This window comes from Aedes albopictus, chromosome 2 (assembly GCF_035046485.1).
Source record: "Aedes albopictus strain Foshan chromosome 2, AalbF5, whole genome shotgun sequence".
Classification (NCBI taxonomy): domain Eukaryota; kingdom Metazoa; phylum Arthropoda; class Insecta; order Diptera; family Culicidae; genus Aedes; species Aedes albopictus.
Genome location: NC_085137.1, coordinates 323,977,121 through 324,003,509, shown reverse-complemented (window position 1 = coordinate 324,003,509; position 26,389 = coordinate 323,977,121). Strand labels below are relative to the sequence as shown.

The following is a 26,389-nucleotide window of genomic DNA, read 5'->3' as shown; positions in this document are numbered from 1 at the left end:
ATCCTTCACGGAATGCTCCAGGAAATCCTTCACGGATTCCTCCAGGAATTTCACCAGGAGTTTTTCCAGGAATTTATTCAGGAATTCCTCCCGGGATTCATTAATGAATATCTTCAGAAATTCCTCAAAAAATTCCTCCAGAAATTCCTCTAGAATTTCCTTCAGAAATTCCCAGAGGATTTCATTCAGACATTCCTCCAGAAATTTCTCCTGGAAGCCTCATATATTTCACCAGTAATTCCTCAAATAATTCCTCTATGAATTCCTCCAGTAAATACTCCAAAAAATCCTGAAATTTCTTCTAGGAAAAATCCTTTAGGAATGTCTACCAGAATCCCCCCAATATTTCCTCTAGGGATTCTTCCATAAAATCCCAAAGGATTTTCTCACGGAACACTTCCAGGAATTCCTCGAGAATTTCCTTCATGGTTTCCTCCAGGAAATTCTCGAGAAATTTCTTCAAAAATTCCTCCAGGGATTCTTTCAGAAATTTGTCGAGAAAGAACTTCAGAAATTCCCCCAGGAATTTCTCCAGTAATATCTCCAGGGATTCCTCCAAAAAATCCCCGAGGAATTTCTTCAGGAGTTCCTCCAGGAAGCCTTAAATATTTTTTCTTGAAATATCTCAAAGAATTCCTACGGGAATTCCTCCAAGAATACCTCCATCAATTCCTACAAAAAATGCTTTCGAAACACCTCCAGGAATTTCTACAAGAAATCCTCCAACAATTTCTGCAGGAAATTCTCCTGATTCTCCAGAAAATCCTGAAGAAATTTCTCCCGGAACTCTTCCAGGAATTACTCCAGGAATTCATAGAGAAAATCCTCCAGGGATTCATCCATAGATTTTTACAGGATTTTTCCTCAGGATATTTATCTGGAATTTCTACAGGAATTTCTCCAGGAATTTCTCCAGGAATTTATCAAGAAATTCCTCTAGAAATTCCTCCTGGGATAACTCCAGACATTCCTCTAGTTATTCCTCCAGAAAGTTCTCTAATAATTTCTCAAGGTATCCACCAGTAATTTCTCTAGCTATTTCTCGAAGAATTCCTCCACGGGCATCTCCAGAAAAAAAATCTCCCGGAACTCTTCCAGGAATTCCTCTTGGAATTTCTCCAAGAATATCTTCAGGAGTTCCTCCAGGGAATGAATTTCTTTAGATATTCCTCAAAAATCTCACCAGGAATTCTTTCAGAAATACTTTGAGCATTCCTCCAGGAAGCTGCAAATATTTTTTTCAGAAAAATCTCAAAGAATTCGTCCAGGAATTCTTCCAGAAATTCTTTTATGAATTCCTGCATATTTTTTCCAGCAATTCCTCCAGAAAAACTTTTGGGAATTTCAAGAGGGATTCTTCTAGAGATTACTCCTGAAATTCCTCCAGGAATTCCTCTATGGACTTATCCTGGGGATCCTCCACAGATTGCTCCAGGGCTTAATTCTGGGCTGCAAAACGGTGGACCGATAAGGAGAGCGGTCCTCCAAAGATTCTTAAAGTAATTTCTCTAGGAATTCTTCAGGAATTTCTCCTGAAATATCTCCAAGGATTCATTCTAGAATTCCTTCACTAATTCCTTCAGGAACTCCTCCTAGGATTACAGCAGGAATTTCCCCGGGAATTTTCCAAAGCCATCTCCAGGATTTACAAGGATTCCTTTAGGAATGCCTCCAGGGATTCATCACTCATCTGTAGAGCCTTTTAAACACTGCGTCCATTATTTAAGAATATTATGGTATGACCCATATTTTATTTGATGCTAGTCAGATATCCTGTCACAATTGAGCTGTGATGGACAATGGTTGATGTATCACCTGAGCCCAACTAGGCACAATTCGTTTTATATAGTTCATTACCCTGTTGGAATTACTTCGCCAAATTTCCAAGGGCTCTAGAAACCCTTTACCAAATACCGCCAATCTTTGATGGGACAGCACTACACAGTTGCAGAGTAAATGTTCGACAGTTTCGTTTTCCGTTCGACAGAAACGACACTCGGAGGATTGGATTTTTCCAATCTTACTTAAATGATATTTACTCGGGCAATGGCCAGTCATCAGACCAGTAATTACCCTGAGATCTATTTTGTTTAGATTCAATATGGACCTGGCTTTTTCTGCACTGGGTTTTATGAACCTTTTCACTTGCTTGGATCTATCCGTGGCATTCATATTGGATTCTACCGCGAACATTTCCCAAGTTTTAATTTATCCGTTTTTTCCCCGGAATTTCTCCAGAAACTTCTCCAGGAGTTTCTCCAGAAATTTCTCCAGAAATTTCTCCAGGAATTTCTTCACGAACTCTTCCAGAAATCTTCCAATAATTCTTTCAAGAATGCCTCCAGAAATTCCTCCACAAATCCTCTAGGGATTCCTCCAGAGATTTCTCCAGGAATTCCTGCAAGAATTCGTCAATGCATTCCTCGAGTAATTCTTCCAGAAATTTATGCAGGAATTTTTCCAAAAATTTCCATTAGGAATTCCTCTAGCAATTCATCCAAGAATTAATCCAGGAATTATTTTATGGATTCCTCAACGGATTCCTTCTGTTATTCTTCCAGGGATTCATCTTTTAATTCCTTCACGGATTCCTTCAGGAATTCCTCATCAGGGATTTCTCTAGGAATTTCCAGAGTTTTCTACAGCATTTCTTTCAAGGATTTCTTTATGAATACCTCCAGGGATTCCTCCAGCAATTCCTCCTGGAATTTCTCCACGAGTTCTACCAGGAATTCCTCCACGAAATTCCTGCACGAATTTTTCACATAATTCCTCCAAGGATTCCTCCAGAGATTTTTTCAAGAATTCTTGCAGGGATTCGTCAATGAACTTCTCCAGGAATTCTTCTAAAAACTCCTCCAAATGTGCCTCCACACATATGGGCCATATGGGCCCTTATAGCCGAGGCGTAAACGCACGGGTATTGAGCATGACCATGCTGAGGGTGACGGGTTCGATTCCCGGTCGGTCCAGGATCTTTTCGTAAAGGAAATTTCCTTGACTTCCTTTGGCATAGAGTATCTTCGTGCCTGCCACACGATATACACATGCAAAATGGTCATTGGCAGAGGAAGCTCTCAGGAAGTGCTTATAGAAATTTCCGCAGGGATTCTTGCAGAAATTCCTCCAGTCATTCATCTGGAAGTTCCTCCAGGAATTCCTACACAGAAACCTCCAGGCATTCTTCCAAGGATTCCTGCAGGAATGCCTCCAAGGATTTCTCCAGAAATTCTTCCAGGGATTCCACCAGGGATTTTTCCAGGAACATCTCCAGGGATTTTTTCAGGGATACCTACAGAGTTTACTGCTGGAATTTTTCAAGAAATTTGTCCAGACATTTCTCGAAATATTTCTCCAGAAATTCTTCCATGAATTCTTCCAGGAATTCCTTTCGGATTCCTCCAGGAATTCCTCTACGGATTCCTTCATGAATTCCTCTACGGATTCCTCTAGGAAATTCTTCAAGGATTCCTTTAGGAATGCTTCCAGGGATTCCTCTTGAAATTCCTCCAGAGAACTCCTTCAATAATTTCTCCAGCAATTCCTTTAGCAGTTCCTTCTGGAAGTTCTAAAGGCAATTTCTCTCCTCCAGCAGTTTTTGAGAGCTTCCGTCAAGAATTCTTTCATGGTGCATGGAATGCTGATATGGTATTCAAAGATGGTGCATGATGTCAGCATGATGCATTAGAGTTGGCATGATATATAAAATGCTATTTTGATGTACAAATCTTCATTGTGTAGTAGTAATGGTGCAATAGATGCCTAGATGATATAGTGAACGCCACGATTATGCTTGGAAAGCTTTAGCAGTGCATGAAGTTTAACGATGGTGCATGATTTCGCATTCAGACACAAATTTGATTCAAAGATGGTGCCTAGATAATTTTGTGAACATCATGGTGGTGCATGGAATTCAAAGAACCTGCTTGGTGTCAGTATGGTGCATCAGCTTCACCATGATTTTGTTTGCCATGGCTCAAGCTTGTATGGCGAAACCACATGTAAAAAAGTTCGATGGGCCCTCCTTTCATTTCGTTCTATTTGACGCCACGATGCTCTGGTCAAATTTTCTGCTAAATCCGTTAATATTTGGGCGGTGCTAAACTCGTTTGAAGTTTATATGGGCGTTTATATGAAAAAACATCGTTTTTTCAGGTTTCTTCTGAGGGGTTGTAATTTCCCATAAAACACGTAATCGATCCTATAGAAATATAGCCTGAGATATGCCGAAACACTTTGTCGAAGACCGCAACGTGATTAGACACTTGCGAAAAAAGCAATAGCCTAGACAGTACGTACCCATTCACCATAATGGTGCATCAGACGCCTAGATAATATATTAAACACTGAAATGGTGCATATCAGTATGTTGCATTAGATTTCTAGGTGATTAAAAGACAGTGCATTAGATCAGCATAATGCGTAGATACCTAGATTATTCTGTAGACGCTTTGAAGAAGGTGCATGATGTTAGTGTGCTGTATTAGTGGTCACCGTTATTCAGCGATACTCGACATTATTTATTGTTAGGTGCACGAATTGCAAAAAATAATGCATGGAATTCAATTTGGTACGGAAGTCGCCATGGTTCACGTATATGGAATACAGTTTTGGAATACGACATACGTTAGTTAAAAGATGGTGCGCGAGATCAGCATAGATGCCAAGATGATTCTGAAAACATCATTGTATGTATCAGTGGTGCATTAATTGCCACCATGATTCAGTGATTCCCAACATTGCGTGGTTAGATCCAAGGTGCAAGAAATAGGTACAAAAAATGGCAGACAATTAAACGTTCCATAATAAATACAAAATTTCCCATAAATAATTCAAAAAGTCCCAGTGAAGAAATAGGGGTGTAAGCAGTAATAAATAACAAAAGTTCCATAAACAAATAAGAAAATGCATAAATAAATCAAAAGTTTCCATAAATAATTGATTTTTGAGCAATTAAAAACGTCAAAAATGCAATGAATAATTCACAATAAAAAAATATCGAAAAAGCAATAAAAAATTCAAGAAATGCAATAAAAAATGACGAAATTACCCATGAAAAACAAATGCAGGAAATTATGAGACAGTAAATTTTTTTTTTTTTGTTTTTATTAATGTGCATTTTAACTTATAGCTAATTCTACACTTGAGAGACAGTGAAATGCTGAATCACACTTGTTGACTGAAACGACTGAAAAGCTTACGTAACTATGATTGCAATTTACCGAGCAATTGCTTTCTGTCCGAACTCGCTATCGCTCATCGTTTGTTTGCATTACACCGGGAAAATTCTTGGATCTGTGGTTTGCCTAGAACTGAATCGATGCAGTTACGGTGCATCGGATATCGGAAACTTCGGCGGCCTTCTGCCGCCTCAGTTCCTCAATCCCAAAATGCATTTACGTTGCTCGTTTTTTGACATTTATTGATTATTTATTTTTTTGTTTATTGCATTTTTTGAATTATTTATTGCTTTTTCGATATTTTTTATTGTGAATTTTCTAATTTATTATGGAAAAATCGAATTTAGTTATGGAAAATTCGTAGTTTTTTGGTGGGAAAATTGGCTCTTTTTATTGCAACAGTTGAATTATTCACTGCATTTTAGACGTTATTAATTGCTCAAAAATCAATTATTTATGGAAACTTTTGATTCATTTATGCATTTTTTCATTTGTTTATGGAAATTTTGTTATTTATTACTGCTTGCACCCCTGTTTCTTCACTGGGACTTTTGGAATTATTTATGAAGAATGATCACTTTCTTTTGAGTCGTTTATATTTTAGCCTACAAAAAATTGTGCATAGAATTTAATATGGTGCGGAAGTTAACATGTATCAGGTATATGGAGTACAATTTGGTGTACGGTATACCAAAATGGAGCCTATTGAATTCAAAGTTTACAATGACTTTTCCTTACTAAAAGCATTAATTTCAACTGGATTAATCGGTACATTTATCTTTTTCTCTGTCCACAGAACCTTCGGCGCCAAGTGTTCCAAATGCTCCCGCACGATTGCCCCCTCGGACTGGGTCCGGAAAGCTCGTGATCTAGTGTTCCACCTGGCGTGCTTTTCGTGCGACACCTGCGGTCGACAGCTTTCCACCGGGGAGCAGTTTGCCCTGATCGACGATAAAGTCATGTGTAAAATCCACTACATGGACAACGCGGACGAATCGAATTCCAGCGACGGTAGGTAGATCATTTTATAGTCTTCGCATTTAACGATCTTTTGAAACTCCTAACGGCTCATCCTCGTCATACCTACGCGAACGCGCAGATGGTTGCAGCACCGATGGGTTCAATAAAAACAAATCGAAACGGGTGCGTACGACGTTCACCGAGGAGCAGCTTCACATACTGCAGGCCAATTTCCAAATCGACAGCAACCCGGACGGGCAGGACCTGGAGAGGATAGCGCAGCTAACGGGACTGAGCAAGAGGGTCACCCAGGTGTGGTTCCAAAACTCCCGGGCACGGCAGAAAAAGCACACACACGGTGGGTTAATGACTAAATAAACATATGGACATAAATTTTCGCAACTGAACATTTTTCCACTCTTTTCCAATAGTTCCTCGAGATCACGGTGCGGGAATGTTCAGCGCACTGCGGCAGGATCTCAACAACAATAGCAACACGAGCCTCAGTGATAACGATAGTAGCATGGGAAAGCCCTCGTCGATGTTCAATCAGCATGGTAAGCTGCTGCATAAACAGCCAGGGTCATAACCAAGAGTCAACTCGATAACGCAAATATTCAACTTTCCAGTAAATCTTATAAACCTGATGGTGTAACATATGGGAATGTAATCGCTGTTGCACTTGCCGTCGACTCCACCACTTAAAACGGTTGGAGAGAGCTGTCCAATGGATGATTGCCTCGTTGAGCTGAACGGAGTGAAGCCGAACCACATGTACTAGATTGTAAACATGCAATCCTATAATCTTTCGAGCAGACTGACTGGTGCAGGATGTGTGTTACGATCGTGCTTCAGAAGTTAAGATGGAATAAACCAAAGACATGGGAAGCGATGTAAAAGAATGTTTAGGAAGAATTTTTATTGAATGAAAATATTTATTGCCTGGAAATTGTAAAAATGTAGTTGACGTTGAAATCTCACTCAATATTTGTATATGACATAGTTTTGTAAAGTAAACTCACTCTACTTGGTCCTTATAAATGTATTAAACAAGTCACACTTAATGATTTCAGTGTTTCATATTCTCTCAAACATTCCGAAAAGTTGCCTCCGATATTTTTTTGTTTCGTGGCTTATGAATTCTAGTAAAAACGAAGGTAAGTAGCTTTGTATGGTAGGGTACACAATACATATATGTAACCTCTGGAGGGAATAACTTTGAGTAAAGATTCATGCTTTAACAAAAGTTTTCTGTTCTATATATTTTTATATTGCATTCTATTGTTTATTTAATATGCTTTTATAATATGTATAACATTATGGGAATGGGGCTCTGCAAGCCGCGATTGCTAAGATAAACTTCTCGAAGTCTTTGACGTTTCGCGGACTGTTGTTTACGATTCGGATTTCACCAGCTTTCGGACTTAGAAGAATTTTGCTAGTTTTTCCTGGGTGGATTGGTTTAATTCAAAATATGGGTTTAGCGAGCGTGGGAAAGTGTGCTATGACTTGATGACGGCACGGTTGCACCTTCCAGGAGGTCCTTCTGGGATTGCACTGCACGCAGAAAAATGGCGCTTGTTTAAAACAATAAAACGCATGGTTGATTTTCAAACTGAGAATTTACTTATTCCAAAGTTATATTTAATTGTTTTCATTCAGAGTTTATTGATAAAAACAACCGATTACCATCATTTCATATAATGTCAAAAATTTCATTTGTTTCAACAAAATAAAAACCATAAACATGGTCCGAAAGCACTCACACATCTATAAAATGCTTGCCCCAAACATCGCCACAGCGAAGAAGGTGCAGCAAATCCATCACGCCAACTTCCAAGTGCAGCTTTGGCCGTGATGGATAACGCGCAGGTACTCACGACAGCATCCACAAAAAGTTGATCGGTTTCGCCTTTTTTGTCTTTTTCTAGTCGTTCTCCTCGCCATCCGCTTACCGACGATCTAAAAATAGATTTTCGAGCTGCCGCAGTTGCTGCCGTCACCAAAACAATCACATTCCGGGTTTGTTAGTGGCAAAAGTGCAGTCGTTTGAATCAATCAATTATTTCATGTTTAAAAAACCATATCTCTGTTTATTTTAACAAACTGTCGAAAATTTCGACAAATGAAAATATTTGTATTATCAAACAAATGGAACAGTTCAGTTTAAACTAGAAATAAGTTTGTCGCTATAGTAAACTGAAAAATCGGTTGATTTGAACTAGAATTTAATTGTGTTTACAATTTATTTTTCTGCGTGACATACGTCCTCGGTCTTTTTTGTGGAGCTCCTTCCGGGACATTGTTCAGGAACTACTTCTGAGATTGCTTCAAGAATTTCTTGCGGGATTTGCCACCGGGATCTTCCGGGATTCCTCCAAGAACCTCTTCCGGGATTTCTTCAGGAACTACTCTTAGGTTTTTTTTCGGGAACTCCTTCGTGGATTTATCGGGAACTTCTTTCGGGATTCCTTTTGGGACTCTTTCTGGGATTCCTCTTGGAACTTATTCCGGGACAGCGTGTCAAAGTTCGGCTGCCGCAAACAAAAAAGAAGCAACAAAACAAACTCCGCAATAAAGTTTTGTTTAAACAGTAGCGAGGCATAATAAAGATCACGTTCGTATTGTTGGCAACAAAATCCACAGTAACATTTGTTCAATTGAAATTTCGATTTGTGTGATAATACTTGTTTTTATTGGAAATTAACTGAACAGACAGCGGTCGAAAAATCTAACAGGAAGACCGAAATGTTTCTACACGCTTGGGTGCTGATATTTGTTGTGAAGAGGTGTTTGTTGGTAACAAAGAGTAAAAGCAACAAAGCGTTTATTCTTCCGTGCTGTTTGAGATTGACATACTGTTCCGGGAAATTCTTCTAGAAACTGCTTCCAGGATTTCTTCAAGAACTCATCTAGGAAGTCTTTTTTGATTTCCTCCAAGAGTTCGGTTAGGGGTGATACAAACATTATGTCACGCAAAATCGACCTTTTTCAACACCCTCCTCCCCCTATGTCACACTTTTTGTACACTCAAACCTCCATTTAGGTAGGATCCATTTAGGTAAAATCCATTTAGGTCCCTCCATTTAGGTAACGTTTCTTAAATAAAATTTGATTGTGTTCAGAACAGTTGGAGTACTTAAGCTTAGGTATAAGGTTGGTTTACGGGAGTTAATGGGATATTAGTGGTGCACGGAAAAAAAATTCGTTGCCGGATCCATGACTAAAATGTTATGAAATCATAAAACTTGTATCTTCATGATATTGTAACTACAAGTCATGATATCGTGACGTTAACAACGATTATCATGAATAATAATAACTGATTCCATCAACAAAAGCCATGGCCGTCAAAAGCGTTATGAAAAAATTAAGCTCGTTTTCATAAATTGAATACCATAAAGCTGAGTCATGGTAGCATGGCTCTGAGTCATAAAACTATGACGCTGTGTCATCTCAACCAGACGCTGAGTCGTATGAACATAACGCAGAGTCATAAAATCATGAATCACAACAAACGAATTTGGGCACTGTAAGCGTTACGCAAACCCTCGCGCAGAATCACCTACGCCATTTTTGTCACTTCTGTCAAGGCGCCTTTTGTGAGCGGCAGTGTTTTCCGGTGAGATTTTTTTTGGTTTTCGAAAAAGTGTAGTGAATTGGACTTACTTAAATAGTAGTAAATTATATAATTATTGAACTACATTCCAGAAGTTGAAAGTAAAAAAAAACTCCATATTCCGGCACAAAACTCCGGCCAGCTTCATCAGCAGCAGAACAATCAAGCTCACGCACAATTCTGGCACAACATTTTGGCCAGCTTCATCAGCAGAAGAAAAAAATACGGTATTATTGACAAATACCAGAATCATAAAAATTATTTCAATATTCAGGAACCTTGTTCATGATTTCAGAGTGCATGCTTCACGATAACATGATTTGAAATGCCACTTTGCACCAATTAATCCGATAGTATAAATTACAAATACTAGAATCATGCATACTGCTTATGTTTTTATAACATTAGGTAATAAATTTAGAACATGCTTTATGATAACATGACCAGTACTACCATTTTTCGCAAATCGATCCAGTACCATAAATGACAAATACTTGCACCATGAGTAATGCTCAAGCTTTCATAAATTTTGTTCATAGTTTGAGTACGTACTTCATGAAAATATGAACCGACTTACCAAATTTCGCTAATAAAACTGGAACCATAAATGACAACTACTAGTTCTATGAATACCGCTTCTGGTTTTATGAATCTAGTTAATAGTTCTGGTATTCATGGGCATGATATCATGACTTAACTTACAAATTTTTGTCAATAAATATGAAAAACGTAACGCCAAGATGACGTTACGGCAACATGAGTCATGAAATTATGACCTTTTTTGTGGTGTATATTTATAACATGAAAACACACATTATACGCGAAATCATGACTCATTTAGCAGGTTTCAAGCAGCGGATTTTTTCCCGTGTGGGGGACAGTGTTGAGAGATGTACCTCTACCAATCCCCCCCTCCCTTCAATGGTGAAGTGTCAGTATCAACCCAAGTAGCACTTGTAACTTACGGAATATTTTAGAAAAATAATAAAGATTGCATAGCCGTTTCATTTCAGATTACTCGTAACTGTTCTATATTTGCTGTATACAACTTGGTTGCTCAGACATCGCAATGCAACCTTAAGTTTGCAGAAGCTACATTTATGTCACATGGTAGTTTTCGTGTAATATGCTCGTGAACTGTCAAATGCAGAAAGTTACATTCTTGACTTTATCTTGTTACATCGTAACCAAAGACCAAAACAAATGACCAGACCAGTTGCTGCGAAGTCAATGTTTAGTTGCCATGTATCATGTTACCGAAAGTCGTTTCCAAATGACGACAGTGTAACTTTTTGTTGTTTCATTGTGAACGCATATGAGACGCACAAAAACAAACGACTACTTGGTCACAATTGTGCAACCTAGCTGCTACTAGTAGGTGAAGATCAACACTGCATGTCAAAAGTATTTAGTAATTAGATATGTTTGTATGCTGGAACTTAACAAATACGATGTTTAGAACTTATTATGGAACCGTAGAGCGCTATCGACTGAAAACTCTGTATAACCAGGGAAGTTTTTCGGCTTCGCAGTCATCAAACGCAATCAAACGACTAAATATCGTTCTTCATCCGACGTTTCGGTGTTTATTACACCTTCTTCAGGGAATTCTACAATTAAAACGAGACATCATAAGCTAATTATAATAAGCTAAATAACATTAGACCTCACAGAACTTGCAATCGTTCTCGTTTTGTGGGCTCGGTTTTAGCATGATCCGTCTAAAATTTCCAAAAAAGTGTTAGCACTCGACGTTTCATCAAAGACAATCCCGATGTGGTGATTGTTGAATCTGATAAAGGCAAGCAAACAGTATTGCTGTATGAGAAGGACTACGATTCCAAAATGCGGGAAATGCTAGCAGACCAACGAACCTACGAAGTCACTGCAGCGAATCCAACGTCGGGCTATCAACGAATGAACAACAACATCGTGTCCAGACTTCGGAGTCTTTCGCTGATTGATGGCAAAACGGCATACCAGCTCAAAACAAACGCAGCGCAATGTCCCAGGATATATGGATTGCCGAAGGTACACAAACAAAACATGCCACTTAGGCCAGTGGTATCCAATATAGGAGCGCCGACGTACATGCTGTCCAAATACATTGGAAAGATACTCCAGGCGTCAATCAACAGTAGCTACAACATAAGGGATTCGTTTTCGTTCTGCAGCTTCATCAACTCGGTGAGGTTGCCAGACAACTATGTTCTAGTCTCATTCGACGTTACGTCACTGTTCACATGCATCCCACGTGATCTGGTGTCTAGAACCGTGATTGAAAGGTGGCAGGAGATCAGAGAGAATACGGACATATGCTTAGATCTGTTCCTAGAGATAGTCGAGTTCTGTCTAGGATGTAATTACTTTTCATACAAAGGGAAGTATTACAAGCAGATCTTTGGAACCGCGATGGGTAGTCCCCTGTCCCCCGCAGTAGCAGATCTGGTGATGGAGTCTCTTCTTGATAACGTCGTCGGGAAGATTGACTGCCCAGTTCCGGTTCTAAAGAAATATGTTGACGGTTTGATTCTTGCCCTCCCACCGGACAAGATAGCAGAGGTACTCAACATTTTCAACAGCTTTGATCCAAACATCCAATTCACATGTGCAATGGAACAGGATGGGAAAATCCCCTTCCTGGATATGACTCTAGTGCGAAAACACGACCAAACGATTCGAACAGAATGGTACTGTAAGCCCATGGCGTCTGGTCGTCTAGTGGACTACCTATCAGGACATCCACTACACCTGAAAATGAACACCGTCACGAACTTCATTCACAGAGTCCGAGAGTTTACCACTAATGCTCCCCGAGAAACAGCCAACCAAATCATTGACGAAACCCTCCGGATCAATCATTACCCTACATCGCTTCGTCATCGACTTCTGAGCAGAAACACGAATCGAACGTCAATCAACACAACCGTGAATGAAACACCGACCATTTACAAACCGATGCTGTTCGTGAATGACCTTACTCAACGTTTGAGAAAGTCATTTGAAGCCGTACTTCCCTACATCACACTGGCACCGCGGTACGAGAACACCACCAGGAGGATGTTCAACAACATGAAAGACACCGTACCGATGGAAATGAGAAACAATGTTATATATCGCATTCCTTGCCACGATTGCGATGCGAGCTATGTCGGGTTAACAACAACCTTACTGAAGCAGAGACTCAGCAGCCACCGTACAACGATGAATCAGCTAGAGACACTGCGTAACAACGGCAACAACGATGCGACGACGGAGTACGAGCTGGAACGGTTGAAGGAAAAGACCGCTTTACTTCAACACAGCATAGAACACGATCATAGGTTCGACCTGGAAAAAACAACAATATTGGATCAACATAGAAGACAGTCAGCCCTACCAATCCTAGAAGTATGTAGCATCATAAACACTCCCCGTACAGTAAACAAGAGATCTGACATTGACAGTTTAAGTTCAATGTATGTAGGAATCTTACACACACTCAAAAATCAACAGTCCAACTCAAGAAACACCACCACACACCAAACACACGAATAGCTAAAAGATTAGATCCACACCAGTTACCTCCACTTATTTCCCACAATTTGTCCAAACAATATCCACCATCGTTACATGAACAAAATGACCGTTGGTTGGATAGTGAAGGTGTTTCCGAATTCAGATATTTTTAAAAAACGTTTTTTTGTTGTTCAGAGAGTATGTCAAGTGGTAGAAAATGTGTAAAAATGTGTAAAAGTCATTTTATAATTTTTGTAGGATTTTTGCCAGCACTTTTTTGGAAATTTTAGACGGATCATGCTAAAACCGAGCCCACAAAACGAGAACGATTGCAAGTTCTGTGAGGTCTAATGTTATTTAGCTTATTATAATTAACTTATGATGTCTCGTTTTAATTGTAGAATTCCCTGAAGAAGGTGTAATAAACACCGAAACGTCGGATGAAGAACGATATTTAGTCGTTTGATTGCGTTTGATGACTGCGAAGCCGAAAAACTTCCCTGGTTGAACTTATTATGTTAAAGTAGCTCACGGTAAATCCGAACTACATATATTTTGGGTAAATTTTACCAAAAAATAGAGTATATCGAATAAACTACTTCCCCAAAAAAAATAGAGATGCATCGACCCAAGGGGAGATCTTGTGCAAAACAAGTCAATTTCGGGAAAATGTACTCAAATTTGAGTTGTTTGCTTAACCCTCTAATACCCAAATTTTTGATTTTGATCTAAATATCATTTTTCGTCATCTTAAATCGATTTAAACATGTTTTGGAAGATGATTCTTTTTAATTCTCGATTTCGTGAATTTCAGTTTTTGATTTTTCTAATTTTTATTTTTGAACATCCCCACACTTTTATATTTTTCCTTGACGCCTATTTGGGGTACGGATTTTTTGAGATGAAAACATTTTGAGATTATATGATTATTGTTGAAATATTTTTATTTTAAATTTTTTCCATAGGAAATTTTATTTTCCGTGTAATTTTAAGGAAAATAATTTAAGAGTGTATTCAATGCCCTTAAACTATTAAACTAGGATAGAATGATTTGAGAAAGAAATAAAATATGTTAATTGTAACGATTCAGTACAAAATAAACAATGACTTCTAAAAAGTGACTAAAACATCAATTTTTCAATGATTTTAAAAAAATGTAAATACGCTTTAAAATACACCAAAAACCATTTTGAGATATACAAAACAGTCCTAAATATCAGCCAAAAATATACAAATTTTGATTTTCACCGAAACAAAAATTACAAAAATGCTCAAACTATACCCCGTCTAAAGGCGGGGTTGGGTATTAAAGGGTTAAGGGGAGCGGGGGTCTTGGGTTGAATTTGCCTACTTTTGAGTATATTTTTTTAATGGAGGAAAGACAATTTATCTTGTGAAATTTTCTTAAAGTTATCTTATTGGGTCGAAACACGGGTTTACGTTAAAAAAAAACTTAAGTATGACGGTTCTGTGAATTTAAAAAATTGCTTTCAAACTTATAGTTCTGTATGAAGTAATGTTTGTGGTGAATATTAATATCTTCAAACATCCAACCGGCAATGTAGGCTCTGCGCAATCATCACAATGGTGATTAGTTGCACCTGTTACAAGAAAACTGAACTAATATATTTTTCAATTATGATTATGGAGTCGTAAGCAAACAGAATAGAAACGAAAAGTCATCAGAATTGACGAATAAATTGGCCTTACAAACCTAGTATCTTTTTTCCCGTTCAAAAATCGTACAACGAATCAATGCGATATGCAAATGTATATGCTATAATTCTCGAATTTCGCAAGCGCACGTATTCTCCGCTAGTAAAATTGACAATTTCACCAGAAAAATCAAATTGCCAGTCAATTTTAGGATGGTGCACCAACGAAACACATTTCCATTTCCCTTGAGAGATACTTTTTCCAATCGTCATTGCCATGTTTTTGATCCACCGTTTATTTTCCATAATTGTTCTGACGAAGCAAGCAATGTAACTTTGAGTTTATTTTTCTTCTGATGTGTAAACAAACTGTATTACATATTGATTACCATCTGATCTCTTATGCGACGAACGACATGTTGCACAAAGGCTCCACCTCCTGCGCTTTTTCGGTGACATAGCTGTAGAAATCGACGTTGCAGTCATTTAAAATCGATTTTTGAATTTGTCGCGTAGAAATTACCGTGATATAGTTGTAACAAAGTGTGCTGCTTGGGAAACTAGGTATCAAACGATATTCCAGGTGAAATTGAGATAGGCAACCACTCATGCAATTGATAATCAGCTCCAGCGTCCAGTCAAGGCATATCATTCAATTGAGCCCCAGCTAGGAAGCATAATAAAAGGTGATACGGCCAAAATTTGGTCACACATTTTTTTCATAACTTTAGACTGCGTTCACCAAAACAGTTGATTTTTGGACGATAATTAAATACCATAAAATTTTCATCAAAATCGATTGAGTATTGGTTGATATAAAGATAAAACCATCGACCTACAGGGGGTGGTCAAAATGTTCAACATGCTATAACTTTTCACAGAGTGCATCAAAGAATCTCAAATTTTGACTGTTTGTCAACCTATTATATGTGCATCATTGGTACAAATTTGGGCTCGATTGATTAATGTTTCGAAAAGTTAGACCCGTTCGGGTAAAACAATATTTTTTATGCAATTCAATGTCATAATTTCAATTTTATACTACTCATTTCAGTATCATAATGGCCAATTTTTCCGTCCCGGCTCATAATGCAACTGAAATGAGTTGCATAATGAAAAAAAGCTGCATAATGTTCATAATGCAACTCATTTGAGTTGCATTATGAACATTATGCAACTCAAATGAGTTGCATTATGAAAAAAATCATTGCATAACATTTTGTATGGAACTCGTTGCAAAACTCGATTATTTCAGCACGATTCGTATTTATCCATAAATGTACGACTCGTGCTGAAAAAATCAACTTTTTGCAGCTCGTCACATAAATAACTATAAGACAACTCATTTTTGAGCTGTTATATCTCGGAAACCAGTGAACCGAATTGAATAAAATTTTGAACGTACACTAACACTATGTAAATGCTTCACAAACTATTAAAACATAGGTTATCAAGGATTGACATTTTTTGAATTTATTACGAAAAAATGTAATTTTTTTACATCAATGTCAATAAATTTTATCCAAAGATTTTCCACTTCTGTTCTCAAGTTATCTCTAATCAGATATTTCGAAGGAAGAACACATTTGGTAATTTTTGTGTGGTATTGTAAATTTGACTTATTTTCCTCTATATGGTTAAAAATTACAACCCAGTGTAACTTAATTTGCCGACAGAAAACATTACATTTTATAACGTCGTATTAAGTATCAACATATTGTTGATGAACGTTTAAAAATTTATTCAATTCACTGGTTTCCGAGATATGACAGTGCAAAAATTAGTTGTCTCAATAATAGTGTTTTACCCGAACGGTTCTAACTTCACGAAAAATTATTCAATCGAGCCCAAATTTGTACCAAGATGAACTTATAATAGGTTGACAAACAGTCAACAGTCTACAGGGCCCATATAGCCGAGGCGGTAAACGCACGGGTATTCAGCATGACCATGCTGAGGGTGACGGGTTCGATTCCCTGTCGGTCCAGGATCTTTTCGTAAAGGAAATTTCCTTGACTTCCTTGGGCATAGAGTATCTTCGTGCCTGCCACACGATATACACATGCAAAATGATCATTGGCAGAGGAAGCTCTCAGTTAATAACTGTGGAAGTGCTCATAGAACACTAAGCTGAGAAGCAGGCTTTGTCCCAGTGAGGACGTTACGCCAAGAAGAGAGAGAGAGAGACAAACAGTCAAAATTTGAGATTTTTTTATGCACTCTATGAAAAGTTACAGCATGTTGAATTTTTTTGCCTATCCCAAACATTTTGGCCTTCCCCTGTACCTTTTTAAAATTTTGTACAAGGGTGCTCCATAGTAAATTTTCGGAAAGTTAAGGTCAGTAAAGCACAATTTTGATTAGAGAACTACCAATACTGCTCCGATTTTTATCAAAATTCTACAGTATAATACTATTATGAAAATATGTTCTTTGTAAAATTTTGAGTAATTTTGAATGAATACTTTCAGAGTTGTAGCAGTTTGAATATGAAAAAAACTGACCGGGTGCCACTTAAGCAAATATAACTCAAATTGAATGCAATTTTTACACAACATTTTGATATGCATACTTCACATAGAGAAATTTTTTTATTGAAATCAGTTAAGTATTTCTGACTCTATAAATAAAACAGTCAAAATGTGTTCTTATTTGTGAATCCTTGCACAAAATTTCAAAATTGCAGATCTCAGGGTTCAACAATATCTCCGCAAATACTAGACCGATTTTGATGAAAATTTTATGGTACAAGCTACAAATAATGATCCATTACTGATCAAAAAATCAGCTGTTTTGGTGTACGCAGTCTAAAGTTATGAAAAAAAAAAATTGTGTGACTAAAATTTGACTTGACTTGACAAAATTTGACCACCTAAACAAATATAACTTTGTAACGGCTGGATCAAACTGAATGAAATTTTTATACAACATTTTGATATGTATACTTTACATACAGAAAAATTTCCATTGAAATTGGTTCAGTATTTCTGGCTCTACAAATAAAAGAGTAAAAATGTGTTCTTATTTTTTGATCCTCTTTGTACAAAATTTGAAAATTGCAGTTTTCAGGATTCACAATATCTCCGCAAATACTAAACCGATTTTGATGAAAAATTTCATGGTATATGCTACATATAATGTACCATTACTGGTCCAAAAATCAGCTGTTTTGGTGGACGCAGTCTCAAGTTATTAAACAAATTGTGTGACCAAATTTTGACCGTATCACCCTTTATGTAGTGTTATAGGTTTAAAGCTTTTACCATCATTGATGACGTCATACCCGCCCCAGTTGTTCGATGTTGGTCCAACAGTGGCCAAACGTTCGATAAAAATTGACCCGACTTTGACCCGACATTCAATAATTTTTCAGTCTGGCGTAATTTTGCAGAGTTTTTTGGTGTTTCGTGCCCAGCCCAGCTAGTCATTTGAATGACAATTCTCGCCTGAAACCCTCCCTTTGGTATGCTCCAGTTATGTAGCAGTTATTCATTCCTGCTCGGGTAAGGTCCCCTGTTCACCGTGATGGGGTTGCCACCATAGGTATAGCATCCGATGGAGGAGCATTTCATATCTATCCACTGGATGTCAGAACAAACGCGCGCTGTTTGAGCCGCAACTCCTTGGTGAACAGATGCTCGGAGCGTACATCTTTAATCTAGGTGAAGTCATAAATACACCAGAACCCAGAATGCACTACCAGCTAAGCACACAACTCTTGGCTGTTGGTCTTTGTCATCGATTGACCCGTGGAATTATGAAGTAGGAACTTGTGATGACCAGAGCTACGCTGCCCAAGCAGCACGCATGTCACAGAAGAGTCACACAGCGCCAAGTGCAGCGCAGTTTTCGCAGTTGCACATGAGCTATAGTTATGTTATTCTAACACCATGTTAGAACTACTAGACTCCGACTCGTGTGTAACCAGAAAACAGTGCTGCGTGACTCTTTTGTAACATGTGTGCTGCTCGGGTTTGACGCTCCATGCCGGCTCACCATTTTGCAGCCCAAAGTCGACTCATACGAAATTGGAAAATTTTACGTGAACTAAACTGTCACCGTTTTTTTATGTGCTGAATTTTACAATCGTTTGGTTTGAATTCTTTCTCTTTGTCTACAAGGCCATTTATTTGCAACAGTTTATCAATTACACAGCGCAACATTTTTTTTGTCTCAAGAGCAAACTTATGTGTCTCTGAAGGATATTGGGCCGCTGAATCCGAATCCGGGCTCAGATTTGCTCCAACACGTCACAATTTTGAGCTATACCTCAATTTTTAGGGCAAAATATGCGATTTTGGGCATTTTTGACTGCAAGCCCTTAAGCATGGAAATATTTTTTTAAGCAATCAAAAGGTTAGTTGGTCAATTAACATCTATTTTAACGACTCATGCAAAATATTTCGTTTTACCTAATCAAATTTGATAGATTTAAGCATTTTATGTTAGTATGAAAACTTGCATGCAACTTTTGAAGGGTGACTTGTATGGGAAATATCGTACCTAACATAAGCCGCTTAAAACTATCAAATTCGGTTAGGTAAAACGAAATATTTTGCATGAGTCGTTAATTTAGATGCTACTTGACCAATTAACCTTTTGATTGATTAAAAAAAATATTTCCATGCTTAATAACTTGTAATCAAAAAAGCCCAAAATCGCATATTTTGCCCTATAAATTGAGGTATAGCTCAAAATTGTGACGTGTTGGAGCAAATCTGAGCCCGGATTCGGATTCAGCGGCCCAAAATCTGTCAGAGACACATAAGTTTGCTCTTGAGACAGACTAAAAGTTATTTTTTGTTACGCTGTGTTATCAATAGAGCAGGCTTCATGTATCATACAACATTATTTATCCCCCAGAGAACTATTTGAATTACCTCGTAATGAAATGCACCAGAGAAAACAAATCACCTCCCGGGTGATTCTTCCAATTATCACACATTTATCTACTGTGTTTCAATCCCCTTTGGACATCCAAATAAAAGACTTTAATCCCTACGTCAGCATCGCCCCTCATACCAAAAGCATCAACCATAAAACATCCTTGCTGCCTTGCTGCACAGAATGCACGCACCGGAACTTTCCTTCTTCACAGAATGGAAATCCGCACTGTAAATAGCTCGCAGCAGAACATCATAAGCATCCAGTGAGTAGTTTGTCGACCGAAGGTGTAAATTGGACTTGCATCTGATATCTGAGCGCAGCAAAGCAGTAGTGTAACCTGAGCCCTTGCTCGTTTCGTTTCTGATGGGCAGCGGTAAATAAATGATCAATTTCATCGTGGTGCTAACCGATTCTCTCGTTTAAGCTAACCGAGAGCGCCTCAGGTGATCATCGATTTATAACGCCGGCGGAGTCTGAACGGTGCGGGCTGGCTGGTCTTGTTAGTCGCGTTGGGGTGGTGCACCCGAGAGGGAGGTCTTCTTCGGTCGGAGAGTTCGAAGCTGTCTCGTATTTCAAAGACTGTGCTATGGGTGCATTAATCGTGCACCCTCACTTCGTCCGCGGAGTTGCTGGATGGGTTGTTACTGCGGTTGCTTCCCAGTGAGAAGGCGTTAGATGTCACTCACTAATAAAGACATTAAAGTGCGGAGTGTCTGGCGGGCAGAAATAAGGCGGCTTAGGTATAGTGAATGCAATCCTAGGGCGTACACGGTTGCAGAAGGCAACAGTCGTTTTAACCCCTGCGTGTGATGAATTGAACAACATTTTTATAATCATCAGTCAGTCGTTCACGGAGAAGGGAGAGAATTGCGTTTCCGGTAACACGTAGACAATTGCTACCGTTTTGCAAAGACGAAATAAGACCATCCAAAATGTGCTAGGGATGTACATCTTTCGGTTGGGATGAAAATAAAACACATTTCTACCATTCATTTAGTGAAAAATTTGTCCTAAAGAAGAATAGGAAGAATGCATCTGTAGAGTTTTCACCTTCGACGGCTGATTATATGAAATCGATTGTGGAGTTCGTGGAACATGCACAGGGAAATAAAAATCTCAGTTTTGTAAGTTTAATTCCTAAATCTATATCCAAGTCATATTACTTGCCTGGAAAAATAAATAAACTAATAATTATGTCGATCATCCCTCACTGCAAATCAAAGAAACATCGGCCACAATGATCCCCTAGACATCGCTTAATCGCAAAAGGAATTGTTTAATCCCATCCTGTCGCTGTTTCCGCCCAACTTGATACGCACCCGCATTCAATGCGATCCTAGAATTTTGCCGAATCCTTCTGCTCGTACGGCGCCCACCTACCGCACCACCACACCGCCGAATCCAGCACATTGGGAACTATGCCAAGCACGTTCGTTCTGTTTCCACCCTCGCACGTGTGCTGGACCTAGAATGATGAGTGCGATGAAAATTCAAGCCAAGCGTTTCGATGAAAAAGGGGCCAAATTGGTAATTAAATTAGGTGAATATAAATCGTTTCCAGCCCTACTCCAGAGCTTGTACCATGCGGGAATCAGAACGTTGTTGGTGTATCGAATCGAAGAACAGTTTTCGTCACCCGCCTACACATAACAGGACTCTGTTGTCCTGCGTGTAGGGGAGAACATTGCAGAACGAACCGACGCAGGCTAAAGAATCAGGTTGATTTTTCCCAGAATGTTTCTAAAGCATCCATGTCCTGACGGGAATTACGTCAGGTAAAAGTTCCCTTCATGGTGTTTTGTGGACGTTCACACCGACACATTTGGGATCATCCGGTAGGTTCCCCTTCCTTCACCTGAGTTGTCCCACTCTTGCTGCTACTCAGCCAGCGAGTCCGCTCTGGCCATCCTCCTTGTATTTGCAATTCCCCATATTTGGGAGCATTCCACATCCTCGACAAGGGAATTGTAGAATAATCGAATACCTTCACACTGTGCAGTGTGTCACAGAAAAGACACGACAGCGCAGGTTTTTGTTTTACTGTGACTTACTTCAAACAAATAAATACTAACTTGCTAAAAGTAAATCACAATGACTTCGGTGCAACGAATTCTGCGCTGCCGTGACTCTTCTGTGACAAGTGTATTACTTGGGTGTTAAAACGCGTTCTTCATATCTATAGCTGCTACGGCACAGAAGTTTGCTAAGTGTATCCAGCAGGTATATCGATCGATAAGACGCTGGGTCTCCTGGCAGCTTCTGAATCTTTCAAATGTCTGGGAGATAGCAATCGTATCCAGACATTTCGTCAGTCTTGAACATGACTGGAAACGCCAAGATTGCAGCGTTCAATACCATAATGGGAATACCATCCGGACCAGGGACTACTTTTAGTCCTTTTGCCACTATAAGGCATGCTTTGAAGAAAGTCCTTCTACAGTTACCCCCAACTTCCCATGTAACAATAATAGCTAAATAACCCGGGTAGACGTGAATTTCATAATCATATCTTAAAACGATCAAATTTTGATGTCATATCTTAATATGATAGGAATCCCTTATTGATTCTCATCTAGCTCTTTGCGCACGTCGTCTAGCTCTCAGACAGGCAGCACGTTCGCATCCTCAGAATGTGTAACCATTATCTCAACTCTGCATGCCGCCTCGATGTTCGTGTGAATCAACTACTGCTGCAAGGTAAGCACAATGATGTAAACTCCCGATCAAAAGTTTGGGGTCACCCCCTCAAAAACATGTTATTTTTTAGGCCCACATCTCCGCCAATTTGTGTCTGGTTTCAAAATCCTAGGTCTCATTCGAAAGATAATAAGTCAAAGTAACTTTGAACATGATTTAGGTGAAAGTTTTTTCAAAAATATTTGTATGTAAACTTAACCCAAAGTTGCCAAATTCTATAAAAAATGGATATAAACTTACGGCAGTGTCGCTGGAAATTGGGTCTACCAAATTCTAAAATGAGTGTGGCAATATAACCTATTTTCTTTTAGCTTTCAACTGCTTTTTACCGAACTTGGCTAAAAAATCTATGAAAAAAGTTATTTAGTAATTTAACTTTTGATGTCATCGAATAAAAGTTTGGGGCACCCCTCAATATGAGGCTAAAATATAAACGACTCATAAGAAAGTGAACATTCTTCATAAATAATTCCAAAAGTGCCAGTGAAGAAACAGGGGTGTAAGCAGTCATAAATTACAAAAGTTCCATAAACAAATAAAAAAATGCATAAATAAATCAAAAGTTTCCATAAATAATTGATTTTTGAGCAATTAAAAAATCAAAAATGCAATGAATAAATCAACTGTTGCAATAAAAAAAAGCCATTTTTCCCACCAAATAGCTTCGAATTTTCCATAAATAAATCCGATTTTTCCATAATAAATTAGGAAATTCACAATAAAAAAATATCGAAAAAGCAATAAATAATTTAAAAAGTGCAATGAATGAAAAAATAAATTATCAATAAATGTCAAAAAACGAGCAATAAACGTAAATGCATTTTGAGTAAAAAAAAAAAAAATATTGACCATGCGAAGCCGCATAGAGGATTGAGGAACTGAGGCGGCAGAAGGCCGCCGAAGTTTCCGATATCCGATGCACCGCAACTGCATCGTTTCGGTTCTAGGCAAACCACAGATCCAAGAATTTGCCCGGTATAATGCAAACATAGATGTTTTCCCTTTTTTAGGTCTGACGAGCGATAGCGAGTTCGGACAGCAAGCAATTGCTCGGTAAATTGCAATCATAGTTAGGAAGGCTTTTCAGTCGTTACAGTCATATAAGTGCGATTCAGCATTTCACTTTTCCTGCATTTGTTTTTCATGGGTAATTTAGTAATTTTTTATTGCATTTTTTGAATTTTTTATTGCTTTTTCGATATTTTTTTATTGTGAATTTCCTAATTTATTATGGAAAAATCGCATTTATTTAAGGAAAATTCGAAGTTACTTGGTGGGAAAAATGACTTTATTTATTGCAACAGTTGATTTATTCATTGCATTTTTGACTTTTTTAATTGCTCGAAAATCAATTATTTATGGAAACTTTTGATTTATTTATGCATTTTTTTATTTGTTTATGGAACTTTTGTAATTCAATACTGCTTACACCCCTGTTTCTTCACTGGGACATTTCGAATTATTTATTGGAAATTTTGTATTTATTATGGAACGTTTAATTGTCTGCCTCAATATGATGATACATCATATTGAGGGGTGCCCCAATCTTTTGGTCGATGATACAGCCAAAAGTTTGGGGTCACTGTCGAAAAATATATAAAACTGATTTGGTGATATCTTCGTCATCTATGGTTCAATTTTAGTTCTTTTTGGCTCATTTCAAAGATAATTAACTAAATATACGTTAGATGTCTTTAATTTAACGCATTCAACGATTTTTATGCATATAATGTTATAACATAATTATGTAAAGTTAACACATATCAACGTATTTAAAAAATGAGGCAATTTTACCTTAATTTTTAGTATGTAAATTTTAACAAATATGCAGTAAGTACCATTCATTATGTTTCAAATAAGCCAAGAAGTATTGAAATTAAATGAAAGATGACAAAGATGTTAACAAATCACTTTTCCATGTTTTACGATAGTGACCCCAAACTTTTGGCCGATACATTATTTTGAGGGGTGACCCCAAATTTTTGGTCGATGACATCACCCAACTAACAATTGCAAGTCACAAACAAGCAAGCTTGCTGAATTGTTGCTTAATAATGGTAATGGTAGCTGAACTAAAATTATGCTCTACACATTATTGTTTAAATGATTTTTCAATTGAGAAAGTAGTCAATGTTCGACTTTCCTCATCGGTGTCAACTACGATAAATTAAAACACTTTTCAAACGTTTAACAAGAAATTTATTTGGCAAGCATTGATTCCTTAACAAAGGAGTTTAACAAAACATTTGTCTGCATCTTAAGTCTAGTATGCACCTGGTAAGAAAAGCACTCCAGAAAAAATCCCTCTAATTACCAAAGGAATTTTGACAACTCATTAGTATGGGAAAAATGTCACTTTTCCTTGAGGAATAATTGAACGGAATATTTTTCCGCAGGGAAAAGTGACAGCTCTATTTGATTTGCCCGGCAGGCGTTACGAGCGTTACACAATTTTTATTTCATTTCAGCTGCGGACCGCTCAAGAAATTTTGACAACGAAATCATTTCTTGACCGTTTCTTGTCCTATTCTTTTCCACAGTACTTTTCAGGTGCGTACTACACTTTATTACGCTGATGTATCGATAAGCATATGTTCCTGAACAACCAAGTTATTAAAGAACTAATATTTTAAACGAATCACATAAAATGAAACAGAATAGAATTATGTAGTTTAACATTGAGTGCCAAAAGACGTAATCAACGTAAAAATGAGGCATGTAACAAGATATCTTGTACCTTGATTATTATATTTTTTATCTTCCGCAGCAGTTCGATTGTAGGAGACACTTGGATCGATGCATTTGACATTGCAGTGCTGTCGTGTTTACTGAATATTGTTCCCGCAGTCACCTAGATAACCAAATAGCATTCAGAAATCGACACATTTCAAGTATCCCTAAACATCCATATACACTACTTATAGAACATAAAATCAAGATTCCATGACAAAAGCATAAATAAAAAAAATGCTTAACGGATCTTCGACTGAGCATGAGAAGTTAACCTGAACATATGCTCTGAATGCAACATGTCCAAGACCATACCGCACCACATATTGTCATACATTTTTAAAGATCGATATCTATATAAATAAAAATGAAATGGTGTTTGTATGTCACGAATAGGCTCGTAAACGGGCCAATGGATTTACATAACTCTTTCACTAATACATTCGTGTAGGGCTCCGACGTGTTCGTACGTAAAAATAATTGTGAAAATCGACCGGGAAAGGAACAAAAACTGAGAAATTTAAAATTCAAATTTGCGGGCCAGAACTGCATGTCAAAAACATAGTAGGCAGGCAGTACGACGTTTGCCGGGACAGCTAGTTTAATAATAAAAATAAAAACATATTCATATCGCAGTTAGTACATCTGGAAACAATATCTTCAATAAGGACCAACACTTTTTGGTCGCATTCGATACAAGTTTTCTCACCGTGCGATAAAAATACTGACAGCGAAATCAGAATGGAAAACACGTGTTTTGGGCTGAACAGTTGTTGAAGTATAAGGCGTTGTTCAGTTGATTACCACGTGCTGTGCTAATTCACCACTGCTCTAGTTCAGGAGTGACCATTATTGAGTCATGGGAAGATTATGTTTTGCTTTGGGTGCTGCATCTCACCATCTCTAGGATGGCGCAGACAGGAAGGCATGCGACTGGCAATCGACAGGTCTCGAGTTCTAATCCGGATTTAGGTAATTGTATATGTAATTCTTATTTTATAATAGGTGTTCTCATAATAATAATAATAATAATTGCTCTCGTGAGAGTTCAAAATTTTTGCATTTTATTTATTTTCAGTCATTTTTGCCAAAGCTGAATAACAACTTTTCTGTACATTTGTAAAACGTTTTGAAGAACAAAAAATTAAGTTGGTGCACAACAT

The 26,389-nt window shown here is 37.9% G+C and overlaps 2 protein-coding genes and 1 long non-coding RNA gene across 4 annotated transcripts in view; 2 read left to right on the top strand and 1 right to left on the bottom strand.

Moving 5' to 3' along the window:
* LOC115270379 (LIM/homeobox protein Awh-like) overlaps positions 1-7,179 on the top strand; it is a 189,395-nt gene extending 182,216 nt beyond the window's left edge. Inside the window, exons 3-6 of one of the 2 annotated variants that reach the window (XM_029879923.2) lie at positions 5,977-6,191; positions 6,280-6,498; positions 6,572-6,697; positions 6,770-7,179. In XM_029879923.2, coding sequence (XP_029735783.2) covers positions 5,977-6,191; positions 6,280-6,498; positions 6,572-6,697; positions 6,770-6,795 — 586 coding nt within the window. In that variant the 3' untranslated portion in view covers positions 6,796-7,179. The other variant, XM_062848848.1, reaches the window with a different exon arrangement.
* A 4,138-nt stretch (positions 7,180-11,317) lies between these two features.
* LOC134287186 (uncharacterized) lies at positions 11,318-11,500 on the bottom strand. The gene is made up of 2 exons (XR_009997101.1): positions 11,431-11,500; positions 11,318-11,369 (listed from the first exon to the last, which is right to left on the bottom strand). It is a non-coding gene; the product is annotated as an uncharacterized LOC134287186 (long non-coding RNA).
* A 10-nt stretch (positions 11,501-11,510) lies between these two features.
* LOC134287185 (uncharacterized) lies at positions 11,511-13,763 on the top strand. Its single transcript, XM_062848847.1, has 2 exons — positions 11,511-13,597; positions 13,659-13,763. Exon 1 carries the CDS (start codon positions 11,605-11,607, stop codon positions 13,294-13,296), a length of 1,692 nt encoding a protein of 563 aa, XP_062704831.1. The 5' UTR covers positions 11,511-11,604; the 3' UTR covers positions 13,297-13,597; positions 13,659-13,763.
* The last annotated feature ends 12,626 nt before the right edge of the window (positions 13,764-26,389 follow it).